The sequence below is a fragment of the Rhinoderma darwinii genome, chromosome 6 (genome assembly GCF_050947455.1).
Source record: "Rhinoderma darwinii isolate aRhiDar2 chromosome 6, aRhiDar2.hap1, whole genome shotgun sequence".
NCBI lineage: Eukaryota > Metazoa > Chordata > Amphibia > Anura > Rhinodermatidae > Rhinoderma > Rhinoderma darwinii.
Window position 1 is genome coordinate 145,307,984 of NC_134692.1, and position 26,923 is coordinate 145,334,906.

Genomic DNA, 26,923 nt, shown 5'->3' on the forward strand with positions numbered 1-26,923 from the left:
TTTTTAATCAAGACAGTTTACTTTATTTTTTTATTTGAAATGAGTTAGAGCAAAAATTAATATTTGTTACAAAAACCGACAAACTTTAAATGAGAAAATCGAAATACGACAATTTCAGATGAAAGATGAGGAGCGGGCGCAGAAATCTGTACCATAAAGCGGTTACAGTGGATTATTTTTTGCCTCCTGGCGTCTTTAAAATAATTCCTGGGGCATCAGATGTTGTGCGGGTTGCTGTAGGGTCGTTATGGATTATGGGGAGGGGTAGAATTTATCGGTAGGAATAAGTCTGGACTCAGGAACTCGTATGGAGACAGGAGTCACTGAAAGGACTTACTGTTCGCGTCTTCTAGAGTAAAGCATTTTCTTCTCCGCATCTACAGGATTTATTGAGAATTTTCTTTTGTTTTCCATTATTGGGTGAGTTTGGCCTGGATCGTCTCTCCCAGAAATGCGATAACTCCGGGGGCCACAGCAGAGAACACGGCTTTTAGTTTGTCAGTGATGGGCTTATACCATTCCGGCTCCTGCAGCTGCTCCTTCTCCTTCTGACAGTCTTCGATCTGCGCTTTGTACATGTTGGCTTGTCTTTGAAATCCCTGTTTCTCGTAGGATTCCCGTTCCTGAGCATACAAGAATGTGTAAGTCTGCAGTTATGGGGATGGCGTGTTACCTTGTATTTAACATTATATATATACATTCATTTAAAAAACAGAAAACTCTGAATGTCTCTCTGAACGCGACGTGAACAGGGTCTTACATAAACATGGTCTGAACGGGGTCTTACACGAATGTAGTGTGAACAGGGTCTTATAGGAACGTGGTGTGAACAGGGTTTTGGAGGAACATGGCGTGAACAGGGTCTTATAGGAACGTAGTGTAAACAGGGTCTTGGAGGAACATGGCCTGAAGAGGGTCTTATAGGAACATAGTGTAAACAGGGTCTTATAGGAACGTAGTGTAAACAGGGTCTTATAGGAACGTAGTGTAAACAGGGTCTTATAGGAACGTAGTGTAAACAGGGTCTTATAGGAACGTAGTGTAAACAGGGTCTTGGAGGAACATGGCCTGAACAGGGTCTTATAGGAACGTAGTGTAAACAGGGTCTTATAGGAACGTAGTGTAAACAGGGTCTTATAGGAACGTAGTGTAAACATGGTCTTGGAGGAACATGGCCTGAACAGGGTCTTATAGGAACATAGTGTAAACAGGGTCTTATTGGAACGTAGTGTAAACAGGGTCTTATTGGAACGTAGTGTAAACAGGGTCTTATTGGAACGTAGTGTAAACAGGGTCTTATAGGAACGTAGTGTAAACAGGGTCTTATTGGAACGTAGTGTAAACAGAATCTTGGAGGAACGTGGCGTGAATAGGGTCTTATAGGAACATAGTGTAAATAGGGTCTTGGAGGAACGTGGTGTGAACAGGGTTTTATAACAATGTAGTGTGAACAGGGTCTCGGAGGAACATGGTGGGAACGGGGTCTTGGAGGAAAGGGGTGTGAACAGGGTCTTATAGGAACGTAGTGTGAATAGGGTCTTGGAGGAACATGGTGTGCACAGGGTCTTATAGGAATGTAGTGTAAACAGGGTATTGGAGGAATGTGGTGTGAACAGGGTCTTATAGGAATGTAGTGTAAACAGGGTATTGGAGGAATGTGGTGTGAACAGGGTCTTATAGGAACGTAGTGTGAATAGGGTCTTGGAGGAACATGGTGTGCACAGGGTCTTATAGGAATGTAGTGTAAACAGGGTATTGGAGGAACGTGGTGTGAACAGGGTCTTATAGGATTCTTGCTCTACCCTAAAATCTTGAAGCCATTATAAGTGAAGAGCATCACCAAAGCTACACAACTCCTTGGATAAGGTCGGTAGAAGGTCCTGGAGACCGTTAAGGGGTCATCTACAGAAAAACATGACTCATGGTGCTAATTTTTTTCTATTCCTATAAGACACTTCTTAACCTGGATATGACGCAGCTCAACACCAGAGATTTCACCAGTTGTGTTCTACCATGTTACTCTGCAGACCTTGGAGGATATCCATCCTGGTCTTATATACAGAGCAATCGTTCTTCCTAAATTATGTATCAGAATATTTCATGTTTTCTGCTCGGTTTGCCGATATACTACACTAAAGACATGGAAGAATGATGGAAATCCAACATGCCCAATCTATCTTTGCCCCGACATCGGCCATGGGGGGGGGGGGGGGGTCAGTTAAAACCCATTAAATCTCACCTTTCATCTCATGTGTATGGTCAGATAGAGAGTTGGATTTAGTGTTCAAGGCCTGACATCCACACTCGTATCTCCTTCCTCTTATATATATAGGTAGGTCATTAATGAGGCAAAGTAGTAAAGGAAAACAAATCTCTAAGATTAACCCCCACCCCGTGCCACGTTGGCTTCTTTGGGGAGTTCATTCCTACGCTTTGATGGAGAAAGCTCACGACTTCCAGGACTTACCCTCTCCTTGTCGGCAATCACCCGTTGTATTTCACCCCTCATCAGTCTTCTTTCTTCAGCAATTTTTTCCAGCACACCCTTCATGTTCTCCTCCATGGATGTCTGCTCGTCTTTAAACTTCTGCTTCTTCTTAGATTCTTCCAGTTCTCGCACTTTTTCTTCCATCTCTTGCGCTTGTTTCTTTGCCTTCTCCTCTGCAAAGGGAAGAATTGTGAATAAGTTGGTTTTACCTGAAGAAGAGTGAAATATTGTCCGACACTTATGTTCCTCCTATTACGTTTCTAGACAACATGTACATATCGAGGATACTCTGCACAGAAACTTCTATTGATCGAGGTTGTATGGAGCCGTAAGACCCCTCGTCTCGTACATAAGCCCTTATTCTGGACATATGTGAAGACCCAGATCACTGGAAGAGGGCGACCAACAACAAAATGAACAAATAAGCGACCCCTCACCTTCTATCTTCTTCTCTATCTCAGTCAAGGCCTCATCACTTTTCAGAATGTTGATTCCAATGGTTTCCTTAGACGCCAGGTATTCCTGAAGAACTCTTTCAGCCTACACAAGTTAAGGATTTAGAAAATATGGCAATTGTTAGAAAAAGTAGGAATACTGTGCCATGAATTACATAACCCCAGGTCTCCTGTGGAATATTGAAGGACAAGTCAACCATATCATGAAGCACAAATGGTCGGAGAAAATCTTCAATGGTTAAATAGACAAACTGAAAAACAACATGGACATGGAGTCTCTTCTACCGACCTGAACACCTTTCCCGGGTCCCATGTGATATTTGTCCTCTATTGCTTTTAAATCTTGCTTGAACTTTTCATGGCCACCATGAATGGTGTAGGATCCTTTAGCTAAAGCTTCTTCGTGCTCCCGGGAATGCTTCTTAATCAGAGCTTCACACACTTCCCGAGACTTTGCCTCATTCATATTACAGAACCCATTCTTCTTCTGTTGTACCAGTTCCTGAAGGAAGAAACACACGGACTTCAATTATTTGCTGATTTATTTCGAGATAAGCCCCAGACTCAATATATGTAGGATTTGGGGTATTTCAGGTCTAGTTATGTATGGAAACATTCTATATGGCGGCCCTATGGTAGATATGGGTCATACTTGAGAGATGTACGGTATTGGAGCCTATCTTCATTTTCTACACCGAGATTCCTCTAAACTTCCCTTATAGTATTTCTTGTGCAAGCTTCTCATTAATCCTGATGATCGAGTAGTGAGACAAGTGGTTGGAGCAATTGCAGAAACTCCAATTGTCTTTCTGTACTTGTTACATGGATCCATTGGCCGTGGCTGCCAGTGTGCGGAGGGTTGAGATGGCAGCAGCTGGCACATTACAAGCTTCTGTAGATGTCGTGCTCGGAGAACAATGGTACAAGTTGAGCAGAACTAACTATGAAGTGCTCTCACCTGTTCTTTCGCGCTGTCCTATACTGTATATAAAACAAGTTGCGTAACACGGAGAAGAACTTGTCAGGTCCGTATTTCACACCGAATAACCACCTCTGTAAATTGAAAGCTGAAGGCATGCCTGGAAAGAAGTAAACCAGCCAAAGGTGTTGGTACACAGCTTTCCCTCCATCAGACAAGAGGAGAACTGCCCTATATTCAGAACAAAGAAACACACAGAGAAAAGACACATGCCCCTCCCTAGAGATGTGGGACTTGCTTAAGTCCCATTGGCTCCTCAGCTGTAAGTTCTCCTGTACATTCTTCTGCACACTCCTCTTTGCATTCCAGGGGGCGGTGTCTTCCATAGGCGTGTTATGCAGGCTCTTTGTGCTCCATGAATACAATCTCTTTGTGTAATATACTGAATATATATATATATATATATATATATATATATATATATATGTGAGGATAATATTTTTCAAACAATATACATGGTAATGATCCCTGACAAACTTGCTTTGACCATTTTCATGTATTCAAATGGTAGTCACCTAGGCATGGAGTAAACTGGTTGCTAGGAAACCTGAAGTAATGTAGAATGCCATAAGTCAGCTTCAGGAAGAGAAATGAGGAAAATTTGCTGACTTGAAATCCGAGGCATCATCCATGGGTTTTAGTACCAACCCGATCTAGGACAGAACATACTAAAAACTGCAAGTAAACAAGGGGTTAACAGTGCAAGGCACAACCCTCTACCATAAACCACCCCAACCACTAAACAGGTGTGGGATAAAAACAAGCTGATAACTGCAAGACATTTTAACTGGGTGGTCGTCTGCTGCCTCGGACTCAAGAAATCGAAAATTTCAGGTCAGCAAGCTTTCCTCTTCCTTATGGTGTGAGGCAGCGTCCCTCTTGGAAGCCCCTCGTCTGCCTGACTTCTTCACCGGAGGTCTGCACATCCTTCCTTTCTTAGCAACCAGCAGCCACGCACCACAAGGTCAAACACCAATTTGGAAAACCCTGTGAGCTCTCGCTAAGGACGCAGAATACAGACAAAGGGGCAGGAGATCCCCCGGGATTGCTCGAGCTCAGTACCCCACCAGACTCATCTGGTGAGCAGATACACAATATAGAAAAACGCTCTATGTTCAGAATAACGGACAGAAAACCCCTACCGGGATCACGACCCTGCTGCTTACCTGGTCAGATAAGGTCACACCTTCCCCGACCTACATGTCCTCAGGGGACAGAACAAAAATGTCACACCTGTCCAGTGGTTGGGGTGGTTTATGGTAGAAGATTGTGCCTTGTACTGTTAACCCCTTGTTTACTTGCTGCTTTTAACTATGTTTTGTCCTTCTGTCGAGGACCATGCATGTATATTGGACTCACCATATATTCTTGTAGGAATTTCTGGTCTTTGTCTTTAAATGACCTTTTCAAGAATATCTGACGAGCTTCATCCTCACACTTTTTGTTCATCTCGAGGAACTGGTTCAGAGTGTCCGTGGGGAAGAGAACGTTTTCCTTCATCTTGTTCTCATAATGTTGCGCAGCCTCCTGGACGGCCACTTTGTTTTCTGTGTCAGACAATGAATGGACCACATCCTCCATGCAGGTAATATTGGAGGTCGTTATAGCTTCAGTGTACATTTTTGCCAATTGACCAAGTTCTGAAAAAAGCAAACGTATTGTTTGAATGGATAAATTCTTTAAGTGTCCTTCATAGAGGGGGTCACATCTTCACTGCACAGGTGGGGATAGTAGTCTACTCTTAGGTGAGGATAGTAGTCTACTCTCAGGTGGGGATAGTAGTCTACTCTCAGGTGGAGATAGTAGTCTACTCTCAGGTGGGGATAGTAGTCTACTCTTAGGTGGAGATAGTAGTCTACTCTCAGGTGGGGATAGTAGTCTACTCTCAGGTGGGGATAGTAGTCTACTCTCAGGTGGGGATAGTAGTCTACTCTTAGGTGGGGATAGTAGTCTACTCTCAGGTGGGGATAGTAGTCTTCTCTCAGGTGGGGATAGTAGTCTACTCTTAGGTGGGGATAGTAGTCTACTCTCAGGTGGGGATAGTAGTCTTCTCTCAGGTGGGGATAGTAGTCTACTCTTAGGTGGAGATAGTAGTCTACTCTCAGGTGGGGATAGTAGTCTCTCAGGTGGGGATAGTAGTCTACACTTAGGTGAGGATAGTAGTCTACTCTCAGGTGGGGATAGTAGTATACTCTCAGGTGGGGATAGTAGTCTACTCTCAGGTGGGGATAGTAGTCTTCTCTCAGGTGGGGATAGTAGTCTACTCTCAGGTGGGGATAGTAGTCTACTCTCAGGTGGGGATAGTAGTCTACTCTCAGGTGGGGATAGTAGTCTACACTTAGGTGAGGATAGTAGTCTACTCTCAGGTGGGGATAGTAGTATACTCTCAGGTGGGGATAGTAGTCTACTCTCAGGTGGGGATAGTAGTCTTCTCTCAGGTGGGGATAGTAGTCTACTCTCAGGTGGGGATAGTAGTCTACTCTCAGGTGGGGATAGTAGTCTACTCTCAGGTGGGGATAGTAGTCTACTCTCAGGTGGGGATAGTAGTCTACTCTCAGGTGGGGATAGTAGTCTTCTCTCAGGTGGGGATAGTAGTCTACTCTTAGGTGGAGATAGTAGTCTACTCTCAGGTGGGGATAGTAGTCTACTCTCAGGTGGGGATAGTAGTCTCTCAGGTGGGGATAGTAGTCTACACTTAGGTGAGGATAGTAGTCTACTCTCAGGTGGGGATAGTAGTCTACTCTCAGGTGGGGATAGTAGTCTACTCTCAGGTGGGGATAGTAGTCTACTCTCAGGTGGGGATAGTAGTCGTCTCTCAGGTGGGGATAGTAGTCTTCTCTCAGGTGGGGATAGTAGTCTTCTCTCAGGTGGGGATAGTAGTCTACTCTCAGGTGGAGATAGTAGTCTACTCTCAGGTGGGGATAGTAGTCTACTCTCAGGTGGGGATAGTAGTCTACTCTCAGGTGGGGATAGTAGTCTCTCAGGTGGGGATAGTAGTCTACTCTCAGGTGGGGATAGTAGTCTACGCTCAGGTGGGGATAGTAGTCTTCTCTCAGGTGGAGATAGTAGTCTTCTCTCAGGTGGGGATAGTAGTCTACTCTCAGGTGGGAATAGTAGTCTTCTCTCAGGTGGGGATAGTAGTGTACTCTCAGGTGGGGATAGTAGTCTACTCTCAGGTGGGGATAGTAGTCTGCTCTCAGGTGGGGATAGTAGTCTGCTCTCAGGTGGGGATAGTAGTCTACTCTCAGGTGGGGATAGTAGTCTACTCTTAGGTGGGGATAGTAGTCTACTCTCAGGTGGGGATAGTAGTCTACTCTCAGGTGGGGATAGTAGTCTACTCTCAGGTGGGGATAGTAGTGTACTCTCAGGTGGAGATAATAGTCTACTCTCAGGTGGGGATAGTAGTCTACTCTCAGGTGGGGGTAGTAGTCTACTCTCAGGTGGAGATAGTATTCTACTCTCAGGTGGGGATAGTAGTCTACTCTCAGGTGGGGATAGTAGTCTACTCTCAGGTGGGGATAGTAGTCTACTCTTAGGTGGAGATAATAGTCTACTCTCAGGTGGGGATAGTAGTCTACTCTCAGGTGGGGGTAGTAGTCTACTCTCAGGTGGAGATAGTAGTCTACTCTCAGGTGGGGATAGTAGTCTACTCTCAGGTGGGGATAGTAGTCTTCTCTCAGGTGGGGATAGTAGTTTACTCTCAGGTGGGGATAGTAGTCTACTCTCAGGTGGGGATAGTAGTCTACTCTCAGGTGGGGATAGTAGTCTACTCTCAGGTGGGGATAGTAGTCTTCTCTTAGGTGGGGATAGTAGTCTACTCTCAGGTGGGGATAGTAGTCTACTCTCAGGTGGGGATAGTAGTCTACTCTCAGGTGGGGATAGTAGTCTTCTCTCAGGTGGGGATAGTAGTCTACTCTCAGGTGGGGATAGTAGTCTACTCTCAGGTGGGGATAGTAGTCTTCTCTCAGGTGGGGATAGTAGTCTTCTCTCAGGTGGGGATAGTAGTCTACTCTCAGGTGGGGATAGTAGTCTACTCTCAGGTGGGGATAGTAGTCTACTCTCAGGTGGGGATAGTAGTCTTCTCTCAGGTGGGGATAGTAGTCTACTCTCAGGTGGGGATAGTAGTTTACTCTCAGGTGGGGATAGTAGTCTACTCTCAGGTGGGGATAGTAGTCTACTCTCAGGTGGGGATAGTAGTCTACTCTCAGGTGGGGATAGTAGTCTTCTCAGGTGGGGATAGTAGTCTACTCTCAGGTGGGGATAGTAGTCTACTCTCAGGTGGGGATAGTAGTCTACTCTCAGGTGGGGATAGTAGTCTACTCTCAGGTGGGGATAGTAGTCTTCTCTCAGGTGGGGATAGTATTCTACTCTCAGGTGGGGATAGTAGTCTTCTCTCAGGTGGGGATAGTAGTCTACTCTCAGGTGGAGATAGTAGTCTACTCTCAGGTGGGGATAGTAGTCTACTCTCAGGTGGAGATAGTAGTCTTCTCTCAGGTGGGGATAGTAGTCTTCTCTCAGGTGGGGATAGTAGTCTACTCTCAGGTGGGGATAGTATTCTTCTCTCTGGTGGGGATAGTAGTTTACTCTCAGGTGGGGATAGTAGTCTACTCTCAGGTGGGGATAGTAGTCTACTCTCAGGTGGGGATAGTAGTCTACTCTCAGGTGGGGATAGTAGTCTTCTCTTAGGTGGGGATAGTAGTCTACTCTCAGGTGGGGATAGTAGTCTACTCTCAGGTGGGGATAGTAGTCTACTCTCAGGTGGGGATAGTAGTCTTCTCTCAGGTGGGGATAGTAGTCTACTCTCAGGTGGGGATAGTAGTCTACTCTCAGGTGGGGATAGTAGTCTTCTCTCAGGTGGGGATAGTAGTCTTCTCTCAGGTGGGGATAGTAGTCTACTCTCAGGTGGGGATAGTAGTCTACTCTCAGGTGGGGATAGTAGTCTACTCTCAGGTGGGGATAGTAGTCTTCTCTCAGGTGGGGATAGTAGTCTACTCTCAGGTGGGGATAGTAGTTTACTCTCAGGTGGGGATAGTAGTCTACTCTCAGGTGGGGATAGTAGTCTACTCTCAGGTGGGGATAGTAGTCTACTCTCAGGTGGGGATAGTAGTCTTCTCAGGTGGGGATAGTAGTCTACTCTCAGGTGGGGATAGTAGTCTACTCTCAGGTGGGGATAGTAGTCTACTCTCAGGTGGGGATAGTAGTCTACTCTCAGGTGGGGATAGTAGTCTTCTCTCAGGTGGGGATAGTATTCTACTCTCAGGTGGGGATAGTAGTCTTCTCTCAGGTGGGGATAGTAGTCTACTCTCAGGTGGAGATAGTAGTCTACTCTCAGGTGGGGATAGTAGTCTACTCTCAGGTGGAGATAGTAGTCTTCTCTCAGGTGGGGATAGTAGTCTTCTCTCAGGTGGGGATAGTAGTCTACTCTCAGGTGGGGATAGTATTCTTCTCTCAGGTGGGGATAGTAGTCTTCTCTCAGGTGGGGATAGTAGTCTACTCTCAGGTGGAGATAGTAGTCTACTCTCAGGTGGGGATAGTAGTCTTCTCTCAGGTGGGGATAGTAGTCTACTCTCAGGTGGAGATAGTAGTCTACTCTCAGGTGGAGATAGTAGTCTACTCTCAGGTGGGGATAGTAGTCTACTCTCAGGTGGGGATAGTAGTCTACTCTTAGGTGGGGATAGTAGTCTACTCTCAGGTGGGGATAGTAGTCTTCTCTCAGGTGGGGATAGTAGTCTACTCTCAGGTGGGGATAGTAGTCTACTCTCAGGTGGGGATAGTAGTCTACTCTCAGGTGGGGATAGTAGTCTACTCTCAGGTGGGGATAGTAGTCTACTCTTAGGTGGGGATAGTAGTCTACTCTCAGGTGGGGATAGTAGTCTTCTCTCAGGTGGGGATAGTAGTCTTCTCTTAGATGGGGATAGTAGTCTACTCTCAGGTGGAGATAGTAGTCTACTCTCAGGTGGAGATAGTAGTCTACTCTCAGGTGGGGATAGTAGTCTACTCTCAGGTGGGGATAGTAGTCTACTCTCAGGTGGGGATAGTAGTCTACTCTCAGGTGGGGATAGTAGTCTTCTCTCAGGTGGGGATAGTAGTCTACTCTTAGGTGGAGATAGTAGTCTACTCTCAGGTGGAGATAGTAGTCTACTCTCAGGTGGGGATAGTAGTCTACTCTCAGGTGGGGATAGTAGTCTTCTCTCAGGTGGAGATAGTAGTCTACTCTAAGGTGGGGATAGTAGTCTACTCTCAGGTGGGGATAGTAGTCTTCTCTCAGGTTGGGATAGTAGTCTACTCTCAGGTGGGGATAGTAGTCTTCTCTCAGGTGGGGATAGTAGTCTTCTCTCAGGTGGGGATAGTAGTCTTCTCTCAGGTGGGGGTAGTAGTCTACTCTTAGGTGGAGATAGTAGTCTACTCTCAGGTGGAGATAGTAGTCTACTCTCAGGTGGGTATAGTAGTCTTCTCTCAGGTGGGGATAGTAGTCTTCTCTCAGGTGGGGATAGTAGTCTTCTCTCAGGTGGGGATAGTAGTCTTTTCTCAGGTGGAGATAGTAGTCTTCTCTCAGGTGGGGATAGTAGTCTACTCTCAGGTGGGGATAGTAGTCTTCTCTCAGGTGGGGATAGTAGTCTACTCTCAGGTGGGAATAGTAGTCTTCTCTCAGGTGGAGATAGTAGTCTACTCTCAGGTGGGGATAGTAGTCTTCTCTCAGGTGGGGATAGTAGTCTTTTCTCAGGTGGGGATAGTAGTCTACTCTCAGGTGGGGATAGTAGTCTTCTCTCAGGTGGAGATAGTAGTCTACTCTCAGGTGGGGATAGTAGTCTGCTCTCAGGTGGGGATAGTAGTCTACTCTCAGGTGGGGATAGTAGTCTACTCTCAGGTGGGGATAGTAGTCTACTCTCAGGTGGGGATAGTAGTCTACTCTCAGTTGGAGATAGTAGGGTACTCTCAGGTGGAGATAGTAGTCTACTCTCAGGTGGGGATAGTAGTCTACTCTCAGGTGGGGATAGTAGTCTACTCTCAGGTGGGGATAGTAGTCTACTCTCAGGTGGGGATAGTAGTCTACTCTTAGGTGGAGATAGTAGTGTACTCTCAGGTGGGGATAGTAGTCTACTCTCAGGTGGGTATAGTAGTCTTCTCTCAGGTGGGGATAGTAGTCTACTCTCAGGTGGAGATAGTAGTCTACTCTCAGGTGGGGATAGTAGTCTTCTCTCAGGTGGAGATAGTAGTCTACGCTCAGGTGGGGATAGTAGTCTACTCTCAGGTGGGGATAGTAGTCTACTCTCAGGTGGGGATAGTAGTCTTCTCTCAGGTGGGGATAGTAGTCTACTCTCAGGTGGGGATAGTAGTCTACTCTCAGGTGGGGATAGTAGTCTTCTCTCAGGTGGGGATAGTAGTCTACTCTCAGGTAGGGATAGTAGTCTTCTCTCAGGTGGGGATAGTAGTCTACTCTCAGGTAGGGATAGTAGTCTTCTCTCAGGTGGGGATAGTAGTCTACTCTCAGGTGGAGATAGTAGTCTACTCTCAGGTGGGGATAGTAGTCTTCTCTCAGGTGGGGATAGTAGTCTTCTCTCAGGTGGGGATAGTAGTCTACTCTCAGGTGGGGATAGTAGTCTTCTCTCAGGTGGGGATAGTAGTCTACTCTCAGGTGGGGATAGTAGTCTTCTCTCAGGTGGGGATAGTAGTCTTTTCTCAGGTGGAGATAGTAGTGTACTCTCAGGTGGGGATAGTAGTCTACTCTCAGGTGGGGATAGTAGTGTACTCTCAGGTGGAGATAGTAGTCTACTCTCAGGTGGAGATAGTAGTCTACTCTTAGGTGGGGATAGTAGTCTACTCTCAGGTGGAGATAGTAGTCTACTCTCAGGTGGAGATAGTAGTCTACTCTCAGGTGGAGATAGTAGTCTACTCTTAGGTGGGGATAGTAGTCTACTCTCAGATGGGGATAGTAGTCTACTCTCAGGTGGGGATCGTAGTCTACTCTCAGGTGGGGATAGTAGTCTACTCTCAGGTGGGGATAGTAGTCTACTCTTAGGTGGGGATAGTAGTATACTCTCAGGTGGGGATAGTAGTATACTCTCAGGTGGGGATAGTAGTATACTCTCAGGCGGGGATAGTAGTCTACTCTCAGGTGTGGATAGTAGTCTTCTCTCAGGTGGGGATAGTAGTCTACTCTCAGATGGGGATAGTAGTCTACTCTCAGGTAGGGATAGTAGTCTACTCTCAGGTGGGGATAGTAGTCTACTCTCAGGTGGGGATAGTAGTCTTCTCTCAGGTGGGGATAGTAGTCTACTCTCAGGTGGGGATAGTAGTCTTCTCTCAGGTGGGGATAGTAGTCTTCTCTCAGGTGGGGATAGTAGTCTACTCTCAGGTGGGGATAGTAGTCTACTCTCAGGTGGGGATAGTAGTCTACTCTCAGGTGGGGATAGTAGTCTACTCTCAGGTGGGGATAGTAGTCTTCTCTCAGGTGGAGATAGTAGTCTACTCTCAGGTGGGGATAGTAGTCTTCTCTCAGGTGGGGATAGTAGTCTTCTCTCAGGTGGGGATAGTAGTCTTCTCTCAGGTGGGGATAGTAGTCTTCTCTCAGGTGGGGATAGTAGTCTTCTCTCAGGTGGGGATAGTAGTCTTCTCTCAGGTGGGGATATTAGTCTACACTTAGGTGGAGATAGTAGTCTACTCTCAGGTGGAGATAGTAGTCTACTCTCAGGTGGGGATAGTAGTCTACTCTCAGGTGGGGATAGTAGTCTTCTCTCAGGTGGGGATAGTAGTCTACTCTCAGGTGGGGATAGTAGTCTACTCTCAGGTGGGGATAGTAGTCTTCTCTCAGGTGGGGATAGTAGTCTTCTCTCAGGTGGGGATAGTAGTCTACTCTCAGGTGGGGATAGTAGTCTACACTTAGGTGGAGATAGTAGTCTACTCTCAGGTGGGGATTGTAGTCTACTCTCAGGTGGGAATAGTAGTCTACTCTTAGGTGGAGATAGTAGTCTACTCTCAGGTGGGGATAGTAGTCTACTCTCAGGTGGGGATAGTAGTCTTCTCTCAGGTGGGGATAGTAGTCTTCTCTCAGGTGGGGATAGTAGTCTACTCTCAGGTGGGGATAGTAGTCTACACTTAGGTGGAGATAGTAGTCTACTCTCAGGTGGGGATAGTAGTCTACTCTCAGGTGGGGATAGTAGTCTACTCTCAGGTGGGGATAGTAGTCTTCTCTCAGGTGGGGATAGTAGTCTACACTTAGGTGGAGATAGTAGTCTACTCTCAGGTGGGGATAGTAGTCTACTCTCAGGTGGGAATAGTAGTCTACTCTTAGGTGGAGATAGTAGTCTACTCTCAGGTGGGGATAGTAGTCTACTCTCAGGTGGGGATAGTAGTCTACTCTCAGGTGGGGATAGTAGTCTTCTCTCAGGTGGGGATAGTAGTCTTCTCTCAGGTGGGGATAGTAGTCTACTCTCAGGTGGGGATAGTAGTCTTCTCTCAGGTGGGGATAGTAGTCTACTCTCAGGTGGGGATAGTAGTCTACTCTCAGGTGGGGATAGTAGTCTTCTCTCAGGTGGGGATAGTAGTCTACTCTCAGGTGGAGATAGTAGTCTACTCTCAGGTGGGGATAGTAGTCTACTCTCAGGTGGGGATAGTAGTCTTCTCTCAGGTGGGGATAGTAGTCTTCTCTCAGGTGGGGATAGTAGTCTACTCTCAGGTGGGGATAGTAGTCTTCTCTCAGGTGGGGATAGTAGTCTACTCTCAGGTGGGGATAGTAGTCTACTCTCAGGTGGGGATAGTAGTCTTCTCTCAGGTGGGGATAGTAGTCTTCTCTCAGGTGGGGATAGTAGTCTACACTTAGGTGGAGATAGTAGTCTACTCTCAGGTGGGGATAGTAGTCTACTCTCAGGTGGGAATAGTAGTCTACTCTCAGGTGGGGATAGTAGTCTACTCTCAGGTGGGAATAGTAGTCTACTCTCAGGTGGGGATAGTAGTCTACTCTCAGGTGGAGATAATAGTCTACTCTCAGGTGGGGATAGTAGTCTACTCTCAGGTGGGGGTAGTAGTCTACTCTCAGGTGGGGATAGTAGTCTACTCTCAGGTGGAGATAGTAGTCTACTCTCAGGTGGGGATAGTAGTCTTCTCTCAGGTGGGGATAGTAGTCTACTCTCAGGTGGGGATAGTAGTCTACACTTAGGTGGAGATAGTAGTCTACTCTCAGGTGGGGATAGTAGTCTACTCTCAGGTGGGGATAGTAGTCTACTCTTAGGTGGGGATAGTAGTCTACTCTGAGGTGGAGATAGTAGTCTACTCTCAGGTGGGGATAGTAGTCTACTCTCAGGTGGGGATAGTAGTCTACTGTCAGGTGGGGATAGTAGTCTACTGTCAGGTGGGGATAGTAGTCTACTCTCAGGTGGAGATAATAGTCTACTGTCAGGTGGGGATAGTAGTCTACTCTCAGGTGGGGGTAGTAGTCTACTCTCAGGTGGAGATAGTAGTCTACTCTCAGGTGGAGATAGTAGTCTACTCTCAGGTGGGGATAGTAGTCTTCTCTCAGGTGGAGATAGTAGTCTACTCTCAGGTGGGGATAGTAGTCTACTCTCAGGTGGGGATAGTAGTCTACTCTCAGGTGGGGATAGTAGTCTACTCTCAGGTGGGGATAGTAGTCTACTCTCAGGTGGGGACAGTAGTCTTCTCTCAGGTGGGGATAGTAGTCTTCTCTCAGGTGGGGATAGTAGTCTACTCTCAGGTGGGGATAGTAGTCTACTCTCAGGTGGGGATAGTAGTCTACTCTCAGGTGGGGATAGTAGTCTTCTCTCAGGTGGGGATAGTAGTCTTCTCTCAGGTGGGGATAGTAGTGTACTCTCAGGTGGAGATAGTAGTGTACTCTCAGGTGGAGATAGTAGTCTACTCTCAGGTGGGGATAGTAGTCTACTCTCAGGTGGGGATAGTAGTCTACTCTCAGGTGGGGATAGTAGTCTACTCTTAGGTGGAGATAGTAGTGTACTCTCAAGTGGGGATAGTAGTCTACTCTCAGGTGGGTATAGTAGTCTACTCTCAGGTGGGGATAGTAGTCTACTCTCAGGTGGGGATAGTAGTCTTCTCTCAGGTGGGGATAGTAGTCTACTCTCAGGTGGAGATAGTAGTCTACTCTCAGGTGGGGATAGTAGTCTTCTCTCAGGTGGAGATAGTAGTCTACTCTCAGGTGGGGATAGTAGTCTTCTCTCAGGTGGAGATAGTAGTCTTCTCTCAGGTGGGGATAGTAGTCTACTCTCAGGTGGGGATAGTAGTCTTCTCTCAGGTGGGGATAGTAGTCTACTCTCAGGTGGGTATAGTAGTCTACTCTCAGGTGGGGATAGTAGTCTTCTCTCAGGTGGGGATAGTAGTCTTATCTCAGGTGGGGATAGTAGTCTTCTCTCAGGTGGGGATAGTAGTCTACTCTCAGGTGGGAATAGTAGTCTACTCTTAGGTGGAGATAGTAGTCTACTCTCAGGTGGGGATAGTAGTCTACTCTCAGGTGGAGATAATAGTCTACTCTCAGGTGTGGATAGTAGTCTACTCTCAGGTGGGGGTAGTAGTCTACTCTCAGGTGGAGATAGTAGTCTTCTCTCAGGTGGGGATAGTAGTCTTCTCTCAGGTGGGGATAGTAGTCTACTCTCAGGTGGGGATAGTAGTCTACTCTCAGGTGGGGATAGTAGTCTACTCTCAGGTGGGGATAGTAGTCTACTCTTAGGTGGAGATAGTAGTCTTCTCTCAGGTGGGGATAGTAGTCTACTCTTAGGTGGAGATAGTAGTCTTCTCTCAGGTGGGGATAGTAGTCTACTCTTAGGTGGAGATAGTAGTCTTCTCTCAGGTGGAGATAGTAGTCTACTCTCAGGTGGGGATAGTAGTCTACTCTCAGGTGGGGATAGTAGTCTACTCTCAGGTGGGGATAGTAGTATTCTCTCAGGTGGGGATAGTAGTCTACTCTCAGGTGGGGATAGTAGTCTACTCTCAGGTGGGGATAGTAGTCTTCTCTCAGGTGGGGATAGTAGTCTACTCTCAGGTGGGGATAGTAGTCTACTCTAAGGTGGAGATAGTAGTCTTCTCTCAGGTGGGGATAGTAGTCTACTCTTAGGTGGAGATAGTAGTCTTCTCTCAGGTGGGGATAGTAGTCTACTCTTAGGTGGAGATAGTAGTCTACTCTCAGGTGGGGATAGTAGTCTACTCTCAGGTGGGGATAGTAGTCTACTCTCAGGTGGGGATAGTAGTCTTCTCTCAGGTGGAGATAGTAGTCTACTCTCAGGTGGGGATAGTAGTCTTCTCTCAGGTGGGGATAGTAGTCTTCTCTCAGGTGGGGATAGTAGTCTACTCTCAGGTGGGGATAGTAGTCTTCTCTCAGGTGGGGATAGTAGTGTACTCTCAGGTGGAGATAGTAGTCTACTCTCAGGTGGGGATAGTAGTCTACTCTCAGGTGGGGATAGTAGTCTTCTCTCAGGTGGAGATTGTAGTCTACTCTCAGGTGGGGATAGTAGTGTACTCTCAGGTGGAGATAGTAGTCTACTCTCAGGTGGGGATAGTAGTGTACTCTCAGGTGGAGATAGTAGTCTACTCTAAGGTGGAGATAGTAGTCTACTCTCAGGTGGGGATAGTAGTCTTCTCTCAGGTGGGGATAGTAGTCTACTCTCAGGTGGGGATAGTAGTCTTCTCTCAGGTGGGGATAGTAGTCTTCTCTCAGGTGGGGATAGTAGTCTACACTTAGGTGGAGATAGTAGTCTACTCTCAGGTGGGGATAGTAGTCTACTCTCAGGTGGGAATAGTAGTCTACTCTTAGGTGGAGATAGTAGTCTACTCTCAGGTGGGGATAGTAGTCTACTCTCAGGGGGAGATAATAGTCTACTCTCAGGTGGGGATAGTAGTCTACTCTCAGGTGGGGGTAGTAATCTACTCTCAGGTGGAGATAGTAGTCTACTCTCAGGTGGAGATAGTAGTCTACTCTCAGGTGGGGATAGTAGTCTACTCTCAGGTGGAGATAGTAGTCTACTCTCAGGTGGGGATAGTAGTCTACTCTCAGGTGGGGATAGTAGTCTTCTCTCAGGTGGGGATAGTAGTCTTCTCTCAGGTGGGGATAGTAGTCTACTCTCAGGTGGGGATAGTAGTCTACTCTCAGGTGGGGATAGTAGTCTACTCTCAGGTGGGGATAGTAGTCTACTCTCAGGTGGGGATAGTAGTCTACTCTCAGGTGGGGATAGTAGTCTACTCTCAGGTGGGGATAGTAGTCTTCTCTCAGGTGGGGATAGTAGTCTACTCTCAGATGGGGATAGTAGTCTTCTCTCAGGTGGGGATAGTAGTCTACTCTCAGGTGGGGATAGTAGTCTACTCTCAGGTGGGGATAGTAGTCTTCTCTCAGGTGGGGATAGTAGTCTTCTCTCAGGTGGGGATAGTAGTCTTCTCTCAGGTGGGGATAGTAGTCTACTCTCAGGTGGGGATAGTAGTCTACTCTTAGGTAGGGATAGTAGTCTACTCTCAGGTGGAGATAGTAGTCTACTCTCAGGTGGGGATAGTAGTCTACTCTCAGGTGGGGATAGTAGTCTACTCTAAGGTGGGGATAGTAGTCTACTCTCAGGTGGGGATAGTAGTCTACTCTCAGGTGGGGATAGTAGTCTTCTCTCAGGTGGAGATAGTAGTCTACTCTAAGGTGGAGATAGTAGTCTTCTCTCAGGTGGGGATAGTAGTCTACTCTCAGGTGGGGATAGTAGTCTTCTCTCAGGTGGGGATAGTAGTCTTCTCTCAGGTGGAGATAGTAGTCTTCTCTCAGGTGGGGATAGTAGTCTTCTCTCAGGTAGGGATAGTAGTCTTCTCTCAGGTGGGGATAGTAGTCTACTCTTAGGTGGAGATAGTAGTCTTCTCTCAGGTGGGGATAGTAGTCTTCTCTCAGGTGGGGATAGTAGTCTTCTCTCAGGTGGAGATAGTAGTCTACTCTAAGGTGGGGATAGTAGTCTACTCTCAGGTGGGGATATTAGTCTACTCTCAGGTGGGGATAGTAGTCTACTCTCAGGTGGGGATAGTAGTGTACTCTCAGGTGGGGATAGTAGTCTACTCTCAGGTGGGGATAGTAGTGTACTCTAAGGTGGGGATAGTAGTCTACTCTCAGGTGGGGATAGTAGTCTACTCTCAGGTGGGGATAGTAGTCTACTCTCAGGTGGAGATAGTAGTCTACTCTCAGGTGGGGATAGTAGTCTACTCTCAGGTGGAGATAGTAGTCTTCTCTCAGGTGGAGATAGTAGTCTACTCTCAGGTGGGGATAGTAGTCTACTCTCAGGTGGGGATAGTAGTCTACTCTCAGGTGGGGATAGTAGTCTACTCTCAGGTGGGGATAGTAGTCTACTCTCAGGTGGAGATAGTAGTGTACTCTCAGGTGGGGATAGTAGTCTACTCTCAGGTGGGGATAGTAGTCTACTCTCAGGTGGGGATAGTAGTCTACTCTCAGGTGGGGATAGTAGTCTTCTCTCAGGTGGGGATAGTAGTCTACTCTCAGGTGGGGATAGTAGTCTTCTCTCAGGTGGGGATAGTAGTCTTCTCTCAGGTGGGGATAGTAGTCTTCTCTCAGGTGGGGATAGTAGTCTACTCTCAGGTGGGGATAGTAGTCTTCTCTCAGGTGGGGATAGTAGTCTACTCTCAGGTGGGGATAGTAGTCTTCTCTCAGGTGGGGATAGTAGTCTACTCTCAGGTGGGGATTGTAGTCTTCTCTCAGGTGGGGATAGTAGTCTACTCTCAGGTGGGGATAGTAGTCTTCTCTCAGGTGGGGATAGTAGTCTTCTCTCAGGTGGAGATAGTAGTCTTCTCTCAGGTGGGGATAGTAGTCTACTCTCAGGTGGGGATAGTAGTCTACTCTCAGGTGGGGATAGTAGTCTACTCTCAGGTGGGGATAGTAGTCTACTCTCAGGTGGAGATAGTAGTGTACTCTCAGGTGGAGATAGTAGTCTACTCTCAGGTGGGGATAGTAGTCTACTCTCAGGTGGGGATAGTAGTCTACTCTTAGGTGGAGATAGTAGTCTACTCTCAGGTGGAGATAGTAGTCTTCTCTCAGGTGGAGATAGTAGTCTACTCTCAGGTGAGGATAGTAGTCTACTCTCAGGTGGGGATAGTAGTCTACTCTCAGGTGGGGATAGTAGTCTACTCTCAGGTGGAGATAGTAGTGTACTCTCAGGTGGGGATAGTAGTCTACTCTCAGGTGGGAATAGTAGTCTACTCTTAGGTGGAGATAGTAGTCTACTCTCAGGTGGAGATAGTAGTCTACTCTCAGGTGGGGATAGTAGTCTTCTCTCAGGTGGAGATAGTAGTCTACTCTCAGGTGGGGATAGTAGTCTACTCTCAGGTAGGGATAGTAGTCTTCTCTCAGGTGGGGATAGTAGTCTACTCTCAGGTGGGGATAGTAGTCTTCTCTCAGGTGGGGATAGTAGTCTTCTCTCAGGTGGAGATAGTAGTCTACTCTCAGGTGGGGATAGTAGTCTTCTCTCAGGTGGGGATAGTAGTCTACTCTCAGGTGGGGATAGTAGTCTTCTCTCAGGTGGGGATAGTAGTCTTCTCTCAGGTGGGGATAGTAGTCTACTCTCAGGTGGGGATAGTAGTCTTCTCTCAGGTGGGGATAGTAGTCTTCTCTCAGGTGGAGATAGTAGTCTACTCTCAGGTGGGGATAGTAGTCTTCTCTCAGGTGGGGATAGTAGTCTACTCTCAGGTGGGGATAGTAGTCTACTCTCAGGTGGGGATAGTAGTCTACTCTCAGGTGGGGATAGTAGTCTACTCTCAGGTGGGGATAGTAGTCTTCTCTCAGGTGGGGATAGTAGTCTTCTCTCAGGTGGAGATAGTAGTCTACTCTCAGGTGGGGATAGTAGTCTTCTCTCAGGTGGGGATAGTAGTCTACTCTCAGGTGGGGATAGTAGTCTACTCTCAGGTGGGGATAGTAGTCTACTCTCAGGTGGGGATAGTAGTCTACTCTCCATCTTTGTTCACTTTACAAATGGTCTCTCTGTAGCATTGAATCAACTCACGGCTTCCTGTAACTGGGATGGCGCCAATGACTTTTTTCACTCCAGCTTCCCGGAATACATAGTCACAGAACCTCTTTGTCTGCTCCAAAAATTCAGGATTTAGTTTATTATCGGAAATATTGTCCATGTTCTGAAGATCTTCTTTATTTGCAGATGGTTGATCAAAGGCAAAGCACTTGCGGTTACTGAAGTACATGCGGAGGCGTTTCCTTGGTCTATTAAAATCCTCATCCCTGGTTGTTTTCTCCGCTGGTTTGAAGAAAAGAAATATGAATGAGAGAGAACTTTACCTTCCATGTCACCTCGCGTTACCTGTAAGCAGTGTCTTTACGCCAGGAGTTTTAGATCATTCGTTTCTCTAGGTGTCTTCTCAACACTTACGGTTTCTCAGCTTTAGAGCGTTCTCCAGATATTCATCCTCCGTAACTGGTTTCCCATCAACATTAAGCTTCAAATGGAAATCTCTCACAGCCCAAATGAATATGGGAAAATGCATGCAGAATTCCGCCTCCTCGTCCTCATTGTCCTGAGATTTCACCTTGATTAGTTCTGCAATATCTCCCACAAATCTGTTCGGAGTGGATAAGGAAATGCAGCCAAATGTTCTTATTTTCCAAAAAGTCTAACGGATCTAGAAGTCATAATGGTTTGGTCCTGAATTTACTGTAAGACAATTTGATGGGCAACTTTTGGACTGTGCTTCTAGGAAGATCCCTACCTCTAGAGATGAGTGATGAAGGTATGGACATGAGATTCATTATGAGGAGGAGACGTCCCCTCTCAGCATCTGGGCTATATCCATAGTTTAGGAGGTTTACAGTTATTGCTGTAAATCTTCATGCGGAAGTGTCCCTCAAGTCACGCTATTAAATATCGGGGTTCTGTTGTAAACATCTCAAGTCTTTCTTTATTTTATTTTGCTTTTCTTGCAGGCTACTTTAGGTATGACTCTGTATTAACCTCAGGGTAAAACCTAATAAGAGGAGCTCCAGATAGATGCAGAGTAGAGAATCGACATTTCTATGACCTAGTGACCAGATAATGTTGCAGAGCTGCTAAAAATGGCTGCTGTCACCAACAACTGGACCCAACTACAAAAGGAAGACAATCTGGGAAACTGACCTGGCGGACAAAGAGGTAGAAGTGGCTGCATTTTTATTTTCACCGTCTGCATCAATAATAACACATAGATTTTTATATGATGGTAATTAGGTCAACTTTTATGTAACTTCTTAGAAGGATACTTCAACTTGTCTATGGCATCTTGGTCAATTGTACCCTTGCTATTATACACCAGGGCACTGCTCAGGAGGACGGCAAGGCAGAAGATCCAGACGTCATTTTTATTGTCCCCCTGTAAAAGAAAAAAAATGTTCTTAATGTTCTCCACGATGATTGATAAATCATGTTCCTTCTGACTCAAGAATCGCTGAGACCTTTCCTCCTTTGACATTTGAAGCTCTCAAACAACCAATGGAAAAACCTGATCATACAGGAGTCAGATACTTTGCTGATCTTAGAACCATATACTCCTTACATCCCTCTTGCTTTCATTTTTCCTTCAATAACTTACAGAAGATTTGAGTAAACTCTAACACTAGATGGAGGCAGAAGGCCGAGAGTGATGGGACCAGTCAAGATCTGAACATCCACCAATCTTAGAATCCCTTTGAGGTCATGTTTGAGTCCTATTGTTCTGATGGGATCTCCATTACCCAAGAACTGTACATGGCAGCCCCATATATCTACCTCACCTTCTCCACATCCCCCAGACCTTCCGTGTCCAGCAGAACCAGCGTGTGGTTTGGCTTAGTGGGATGAGGAACGCACCACATCCAGATGCCTTTGGTCTCAGCTTGGACGTTGTAGCCCAGGTTAAAACCTGTGGACATTAAATATTGACAATCCGTTTTATTTTCTGGCAGTCACAAAAATCGAACTCTTTATCTATATGATTGGAAGAATTTTTGGGCGAAATAATGGCGTAAGCCTGGATATTATAGTAGGATTGATCATTTCGATAGCATCATCCACTTCTTCTGACCAATTTCGCACCTTTCTTAGCTCCGGCTAACTTGTTCATCAGGTAGGACTTTCCCGTTCGGTACAAGCCGACTATTGACACCACCACCACCGGCTGGCTGATTCTCGTCAGGATTTTTAGGGCTTCCTCATTCACAGCCAGCTTACTGTCCTTCGTGTTCCCAATGAGACACACCGGGCGGTCCATCATCGCTGCCGTGGTGAAGTGAGCGGTGCTGCATGCAGGAAACAAAGAGTTAAACACGGTGGTGATGAATTCTATTATTACACTGCAGCTAGTTTTTGTAAAAATGTTCAGAGTCGCCCTTTACCTCTACAGACATCTTATAACTGAGAACCCACTGCTATCGCCTCATAATTATACATCCAAAGGTCCAAGGTCATTTGGGGCCGTAATGTCCGAGCCACTTTGTTTTTTTTCAATTTTGGCAAAATATTTTAAGGATTATTTGTATTACTGCTAATTTTTGGTTTTATAATATCTTCCGCGATTTCTCCTGAATGCAGGGACCCAATATTTGACTATAAATGGCCCCGATATCCGCTGCTACAGTATATATATATATCTCAAGTGTTCTGCTCCTTCTTATACTGAGGTCTTATTGGTATCACTCTATCTCAATGAAAATCAGAAGTTCCATACAAAGAATTTTCTTGGATTTTAGTATTGAACTATTTTTGACGTAAATTTGCTCTAATTTTTAGGACACAAAAATAATAAATGTGTTTTGCCACTTGGGGTTTAGTTGCCGGTAATTTGTCTCAGAATTCCACTGTTGGCGATCACAGTATATATATATATATAATCCACAACTGCCCCCGAGTTAGAGGACGCCTCGCTGGTGTTTATCCCACTGCCCGGACATGATATGGGACGTTCTGCTGCATTATTGCTCCTAAAATATTAGAATTAGGCCAAAAACATCATGCAGAATTAAACTCAGAGTATTGAATAAGGGATATAATGTACCGTATTTTTCGGACTATTAGAGGCACCCGGCTTTTAGACAACAGAAAATGGGAAAAAATTTCATATTTTACTTCTTTTAGAAAGAAAAAACTATTGGTTAAAAAAGACAATTTGTTCATTTTCACCACATTCTGAGCGCCATAACTTATATTTTTTCCATCGTTTGAGCGGTGTGAGGGATTACGTTTTGCAGGACGAGCTGTAGTTTTTATTAGCACCATTTTTTTAGTACATACAATTTATTTTTATCACTTTTTATTTCATTCTTTTTGTCGCTATGGTGACCAAAAGACAACGATTCTGGGGTTTTAATTTTTACATTTTTTTTGCGTCGTTCACTGTGTGAGTCAAATAATGCGATATTGTAATAGTTTCGGACTTTTACGGACGCAGAGATACCTATTTTTTTATTATTTTTTTATTTTTACATTGTGCTTGGGGGAAAATTGGAACCGTTTTTTTTTTAACTTTTAATATTTTTTTGACACTTTTTTTTTGACACTTTTTTTTTACACATTTTATTAGTTCCCCTCGGGGACTTGAACCAGCGATCATTAGATCGCCGGTACAATACACTGCAATACATGAATGAGTTACAGAAACAGTGTAAATCGCTGAGCTGCGCTGTTTCCGTAACTCGACCATGTAACCAGGAAGGGGCCGGAAGACAGCGGAGCCGGGTTAGATAGAACGGGGTTTAGGGGGCCCCGATCTAGAGATAGGTGCGGGTCCCAGAGGTGGGACCCGCATCTATCTGACTTTTATGACATATCTTGTGGATATCAGAAAAAAGGAGATTTTTGAAGCAGCACTAGTCCCGAGTATGGTGCGGTGCACGCTGTCAAGCCAGGCAAACCCACTCCAGCACGATGTATATCCAAAGAAGTAGTAGGACAACAGCACACGTCTTCAAATCATCAAAGTGGTTTTATTGTCAAGACATCCACAAACGACAAGCAACGTTTCGACCCATAGTGAGTGAAGGGTCTTTGTCAAGCCTTGACAAAGACCCTTCACTCACTATGGGTCGAAACGTTGCTTGTCGTTTGTGGATGTCTTGACAATAAAACCACTTTGATGATTTGAAGACGTGTGCTGTTGTCCTACTACTTCTTTGGATATCTTGTGGATATGTCATAAAGGTCCTTCATGGGAAAACCCCTATAAATGCCGCGGTCGCTATTGACCATTGAACTGGTTAAAATAGGGACTGCGGCATTCAACTGGTTAAACGGCCAGGAACAGCGCCATCGTTCTTCCTGGCCGTTAGAGCAGCGTGTCAGCTGTAAAACATGGCTGACACCTGCAGTGTATGGAACGAGTTCAGTGTGTGAGCCGGCTCCGCTCCATACATCATCCCCTCCCCGCTCCATGATATGCCGGCACATCACGGGTCGGGAAGGGGTTAAGTAAGGAGCGGTCAGGGGGCCCGGCACTGCCGACTGTAAGACGTAGGGACTTTTTAGCAAGATTTATTCTTGCTAAAAACTGCATCTTATAGTCCGAAAAATACGGTAATGAATTTTTGTTTGTTTGGGGAGGTCGGTAAATTATTAATGATTCAAAATAAAGTGAATCTCTCCTTATTTGTAATCCTCCCACGTCAAAAAAGAATTGAAGAAAATAATGGAAATCTGCAAAAAAAATAAAAATATGGACCTGCGATGGAGGCGCCGTGACCGGCCGCACACGAGATTAAGTCATCCAAAATGGGCGGTTTTGGTCATGTCGTCTGACCATTGTTTATAAAGAAGGATCGTTTGCAAAAAACTTGTGTCTGACAAAAATGTGATTGGCAACGATGGAAAATTTGAAGTGTGTGTCGCGATCCTCAGACCTTGGCCGATCATTTGCCACTTTGCGATGGACCCAGGGAGTTCGTTTTTAAAAACATGGACTCCCCGATCGGCCAGTCTACTCTGTGATGTTGTTGGTGGATTCTTTCGTATGAACAATCCTATAGATGATCGATCAACCGCATTCTGGCCCAGCAAAGTCCAATGTGTCCGTCCAGCTTTACGGACGCGGATGTGAGCGGCGCCTAAATTAACCATTTGTGTGCCGGCTGTGGGACTTTCTCATTGCATCATATGGTTTAACGGGATTCTGTCATCATAGACAGCCCCTTTAAGAATGCTGCTTCCGAAATGTCGTATTATTCAGATAAAGGGTCGTCCATGTCTTACATTGAAGGCTCAAGACCACCAGAGCTTTCTGTTCTGGCTCATAAATGGAGGACAAATAGTTTAGTCGATGCCTCATTTTTCAGAGATAGTCAAATAAAAGCATCTTCTCATGTGCCAAATGGCACTAGAAAATCTGCACGCAAGTCGCCGCTGTTTTTCAATGCTTTTTTGGTAGTGAAGCTCGTCCAGGTAAAACACATTTAACGCAGGGGATTCACCTGTACAAGCCATGCGGCCAAACGCCTTGTTTTTCTGACACAGAGCTCCAAATCCCCTGCTAAGACATAGTTAGATGATAACGTTCTGCCTGCAGTCACCACTAGGGGGAGCTCCCTGCAGACTGTTTCTTATTGTGTGCTTTGAACAATCAGTCTGCAGTGAGCTCCCCCTAGTGGTGATTTCAGGCAGCAGAGTTTTGCTGTCAGAATAATTGAGCTCCTACCGCTATGAAGATGTATTATTAAGAGGTCAATCAATGGTGTCCTGGACTTTCACTTTAAAAAAGGGTTAAAACAAATATTTCAATAGGAGGAGGAGAAATCTTCATTATTCATCGTTCAGCTTAGGGCATAAAGAGTTAATGAACCCTGATCCCTGTGCCGTTACTGAAGAGAAAGTGAAAGGAGACTAATCAAACGTCGTGAAAAGTCAGAGGAGGACTACAACCCCCATCAGAGCTGATGGCTGCTTCTCGAGCCCTGTATTTATACATAGGCGGCTCCCGGGCCCCGTACGCCGTATCCATCACCTTCTGCTGCAGAGGCTTCATGTTCTCTGTGTTTTCTCACTCATAAATGTCTTGTTACCCACAACCACACCCATACATAGTGCAAGTATCACCGTGCGCAGCCCTAATTCAATATAAATGCAGATGGAGCAGAGCTGGGTTTGTCATTTGGTTCTACTTGTAATATGATTCAGCATGTAATAAATGTGGTGTTACATAGGACTGCAGGCAAATCTACTGGGCACAAAAGAAACTGTTAAATGACAAATTCAGCTCTGCTATATCTGTTCATCAGAGCAGACGAGGTTCTCCTATATCAAAGAATACTGACAATAAACGGTACATTGTGATAATAAGAACGGTTACCGGAAACTGAAGACGACGGCAGAGTCCAGGTGTGAAGACTGAGCGCTCCCGATCGCCGGATGATTATATATATTGCATGCAGGGCGGAGAAGGAGCGAAAGTGAAAGGAGAACCAAGAACAACACAAGAAAAGTCGCCTCCTCATTATTATATTATTTCCGCTGATGAGTCTGGAAATAATATTCATATAAAGATCTCAGTCTGACGTGTGTCCATCACCTCTGCTACATCACCTGTAAATTCAATCATGAGAACAACTTTATTCGAGACTCAATCAAAAATCATTCAAAACTGGAGACTGCTGCAGAACCTCATAATACACACCTCAGCTGCTGCAGAACATCATAATACACACCTCAGCTGCTGCAGAACATCATACTACACACCCCAGCTGCTACAGAACATCATACTACACACCCCAGCTGCTGCAGAACATCATAATACACACCCCAGCTGCTGCAGAACATCATACTACACACCTCAGCTTCTGCAGAACATCATAATACACACCTCAGCTGCTGCAGAACATCATAATACACACCCCAGCTGCTGCAGAACATCATACTACACACCTCAGCTTCTGCAGAACATCATAATACACACCTCAGCTGCTGCAGAACATCATAATACACACCTCAGCTGCTGCAGAACATCATAATACACACCTCAGCTTCTGCAGAACATCATAATACACACCTCAGCTGCTGCAGAACATCATAA

At 45.8% G+C, this 26,923-nt stretch overlaps 1 protein-coding gene across 1 annotated transcript; it reads right to left on the minus strand.

Moving 5' to 3' along the window:
* On the minus strand, window positions 1-26,269 carry LOC142656079 (guanylate-binding protein 3-like). Its single transcript, XM_075830948.1, has 11 exons — window positions 26,204-26,269; window positions 21,967-22,169; window positions 21,666-21,793; window positions 21,156-21,265; window positions 20,293-20,480; window positions 19,912-20,160; window positions 5,282-5,562; window positions 3,233-3,445; window positions 2,926-3,028; window positions 2,468-2,661; window positions 1-623 (listed from the first exon to the last, which is right to left on the minus strand). Exons 2-11 carry the CDS (start codon window positions 22,142-22,144, stop codon window positions 414-416), a joined length of 1,854 nt encoding a protein of 617 aa, XP_075687063.1. The 5' UTR covers window positions 22,145-22,169; window positions 26,204-26,269; the 3' UTR covers window positions 1-413.
* Window positions 26,270-26,923: the final 654 nt, after the last annotated feature.

Excerpts from the sequence above, each read along its gene's own strand:
- LOC142656079 (XM_075830948.1), bottom strand. The coding sequence starts at position 22,144 with ATGATGGACCGCCCGGTGTGTCTCATTGGGAACACGAAGGACAGTAAG. Across the intron at positions 21,794-21,966 it reads GTTAGCCGGAGCTAAGAAAG|GTTTTAACCTGGGCTACAAC; the intron begins GTGCGAAATTGG and ends TAATGTCCACAG. Across the intron at positions 5,563-19,911 it reads CATCCCAGTTACAGGAAGCC|AACTTGGTCAATTGGCAAAA; the intron begins GTGAGTTGATTC and ends TGCTTTTTTCAG.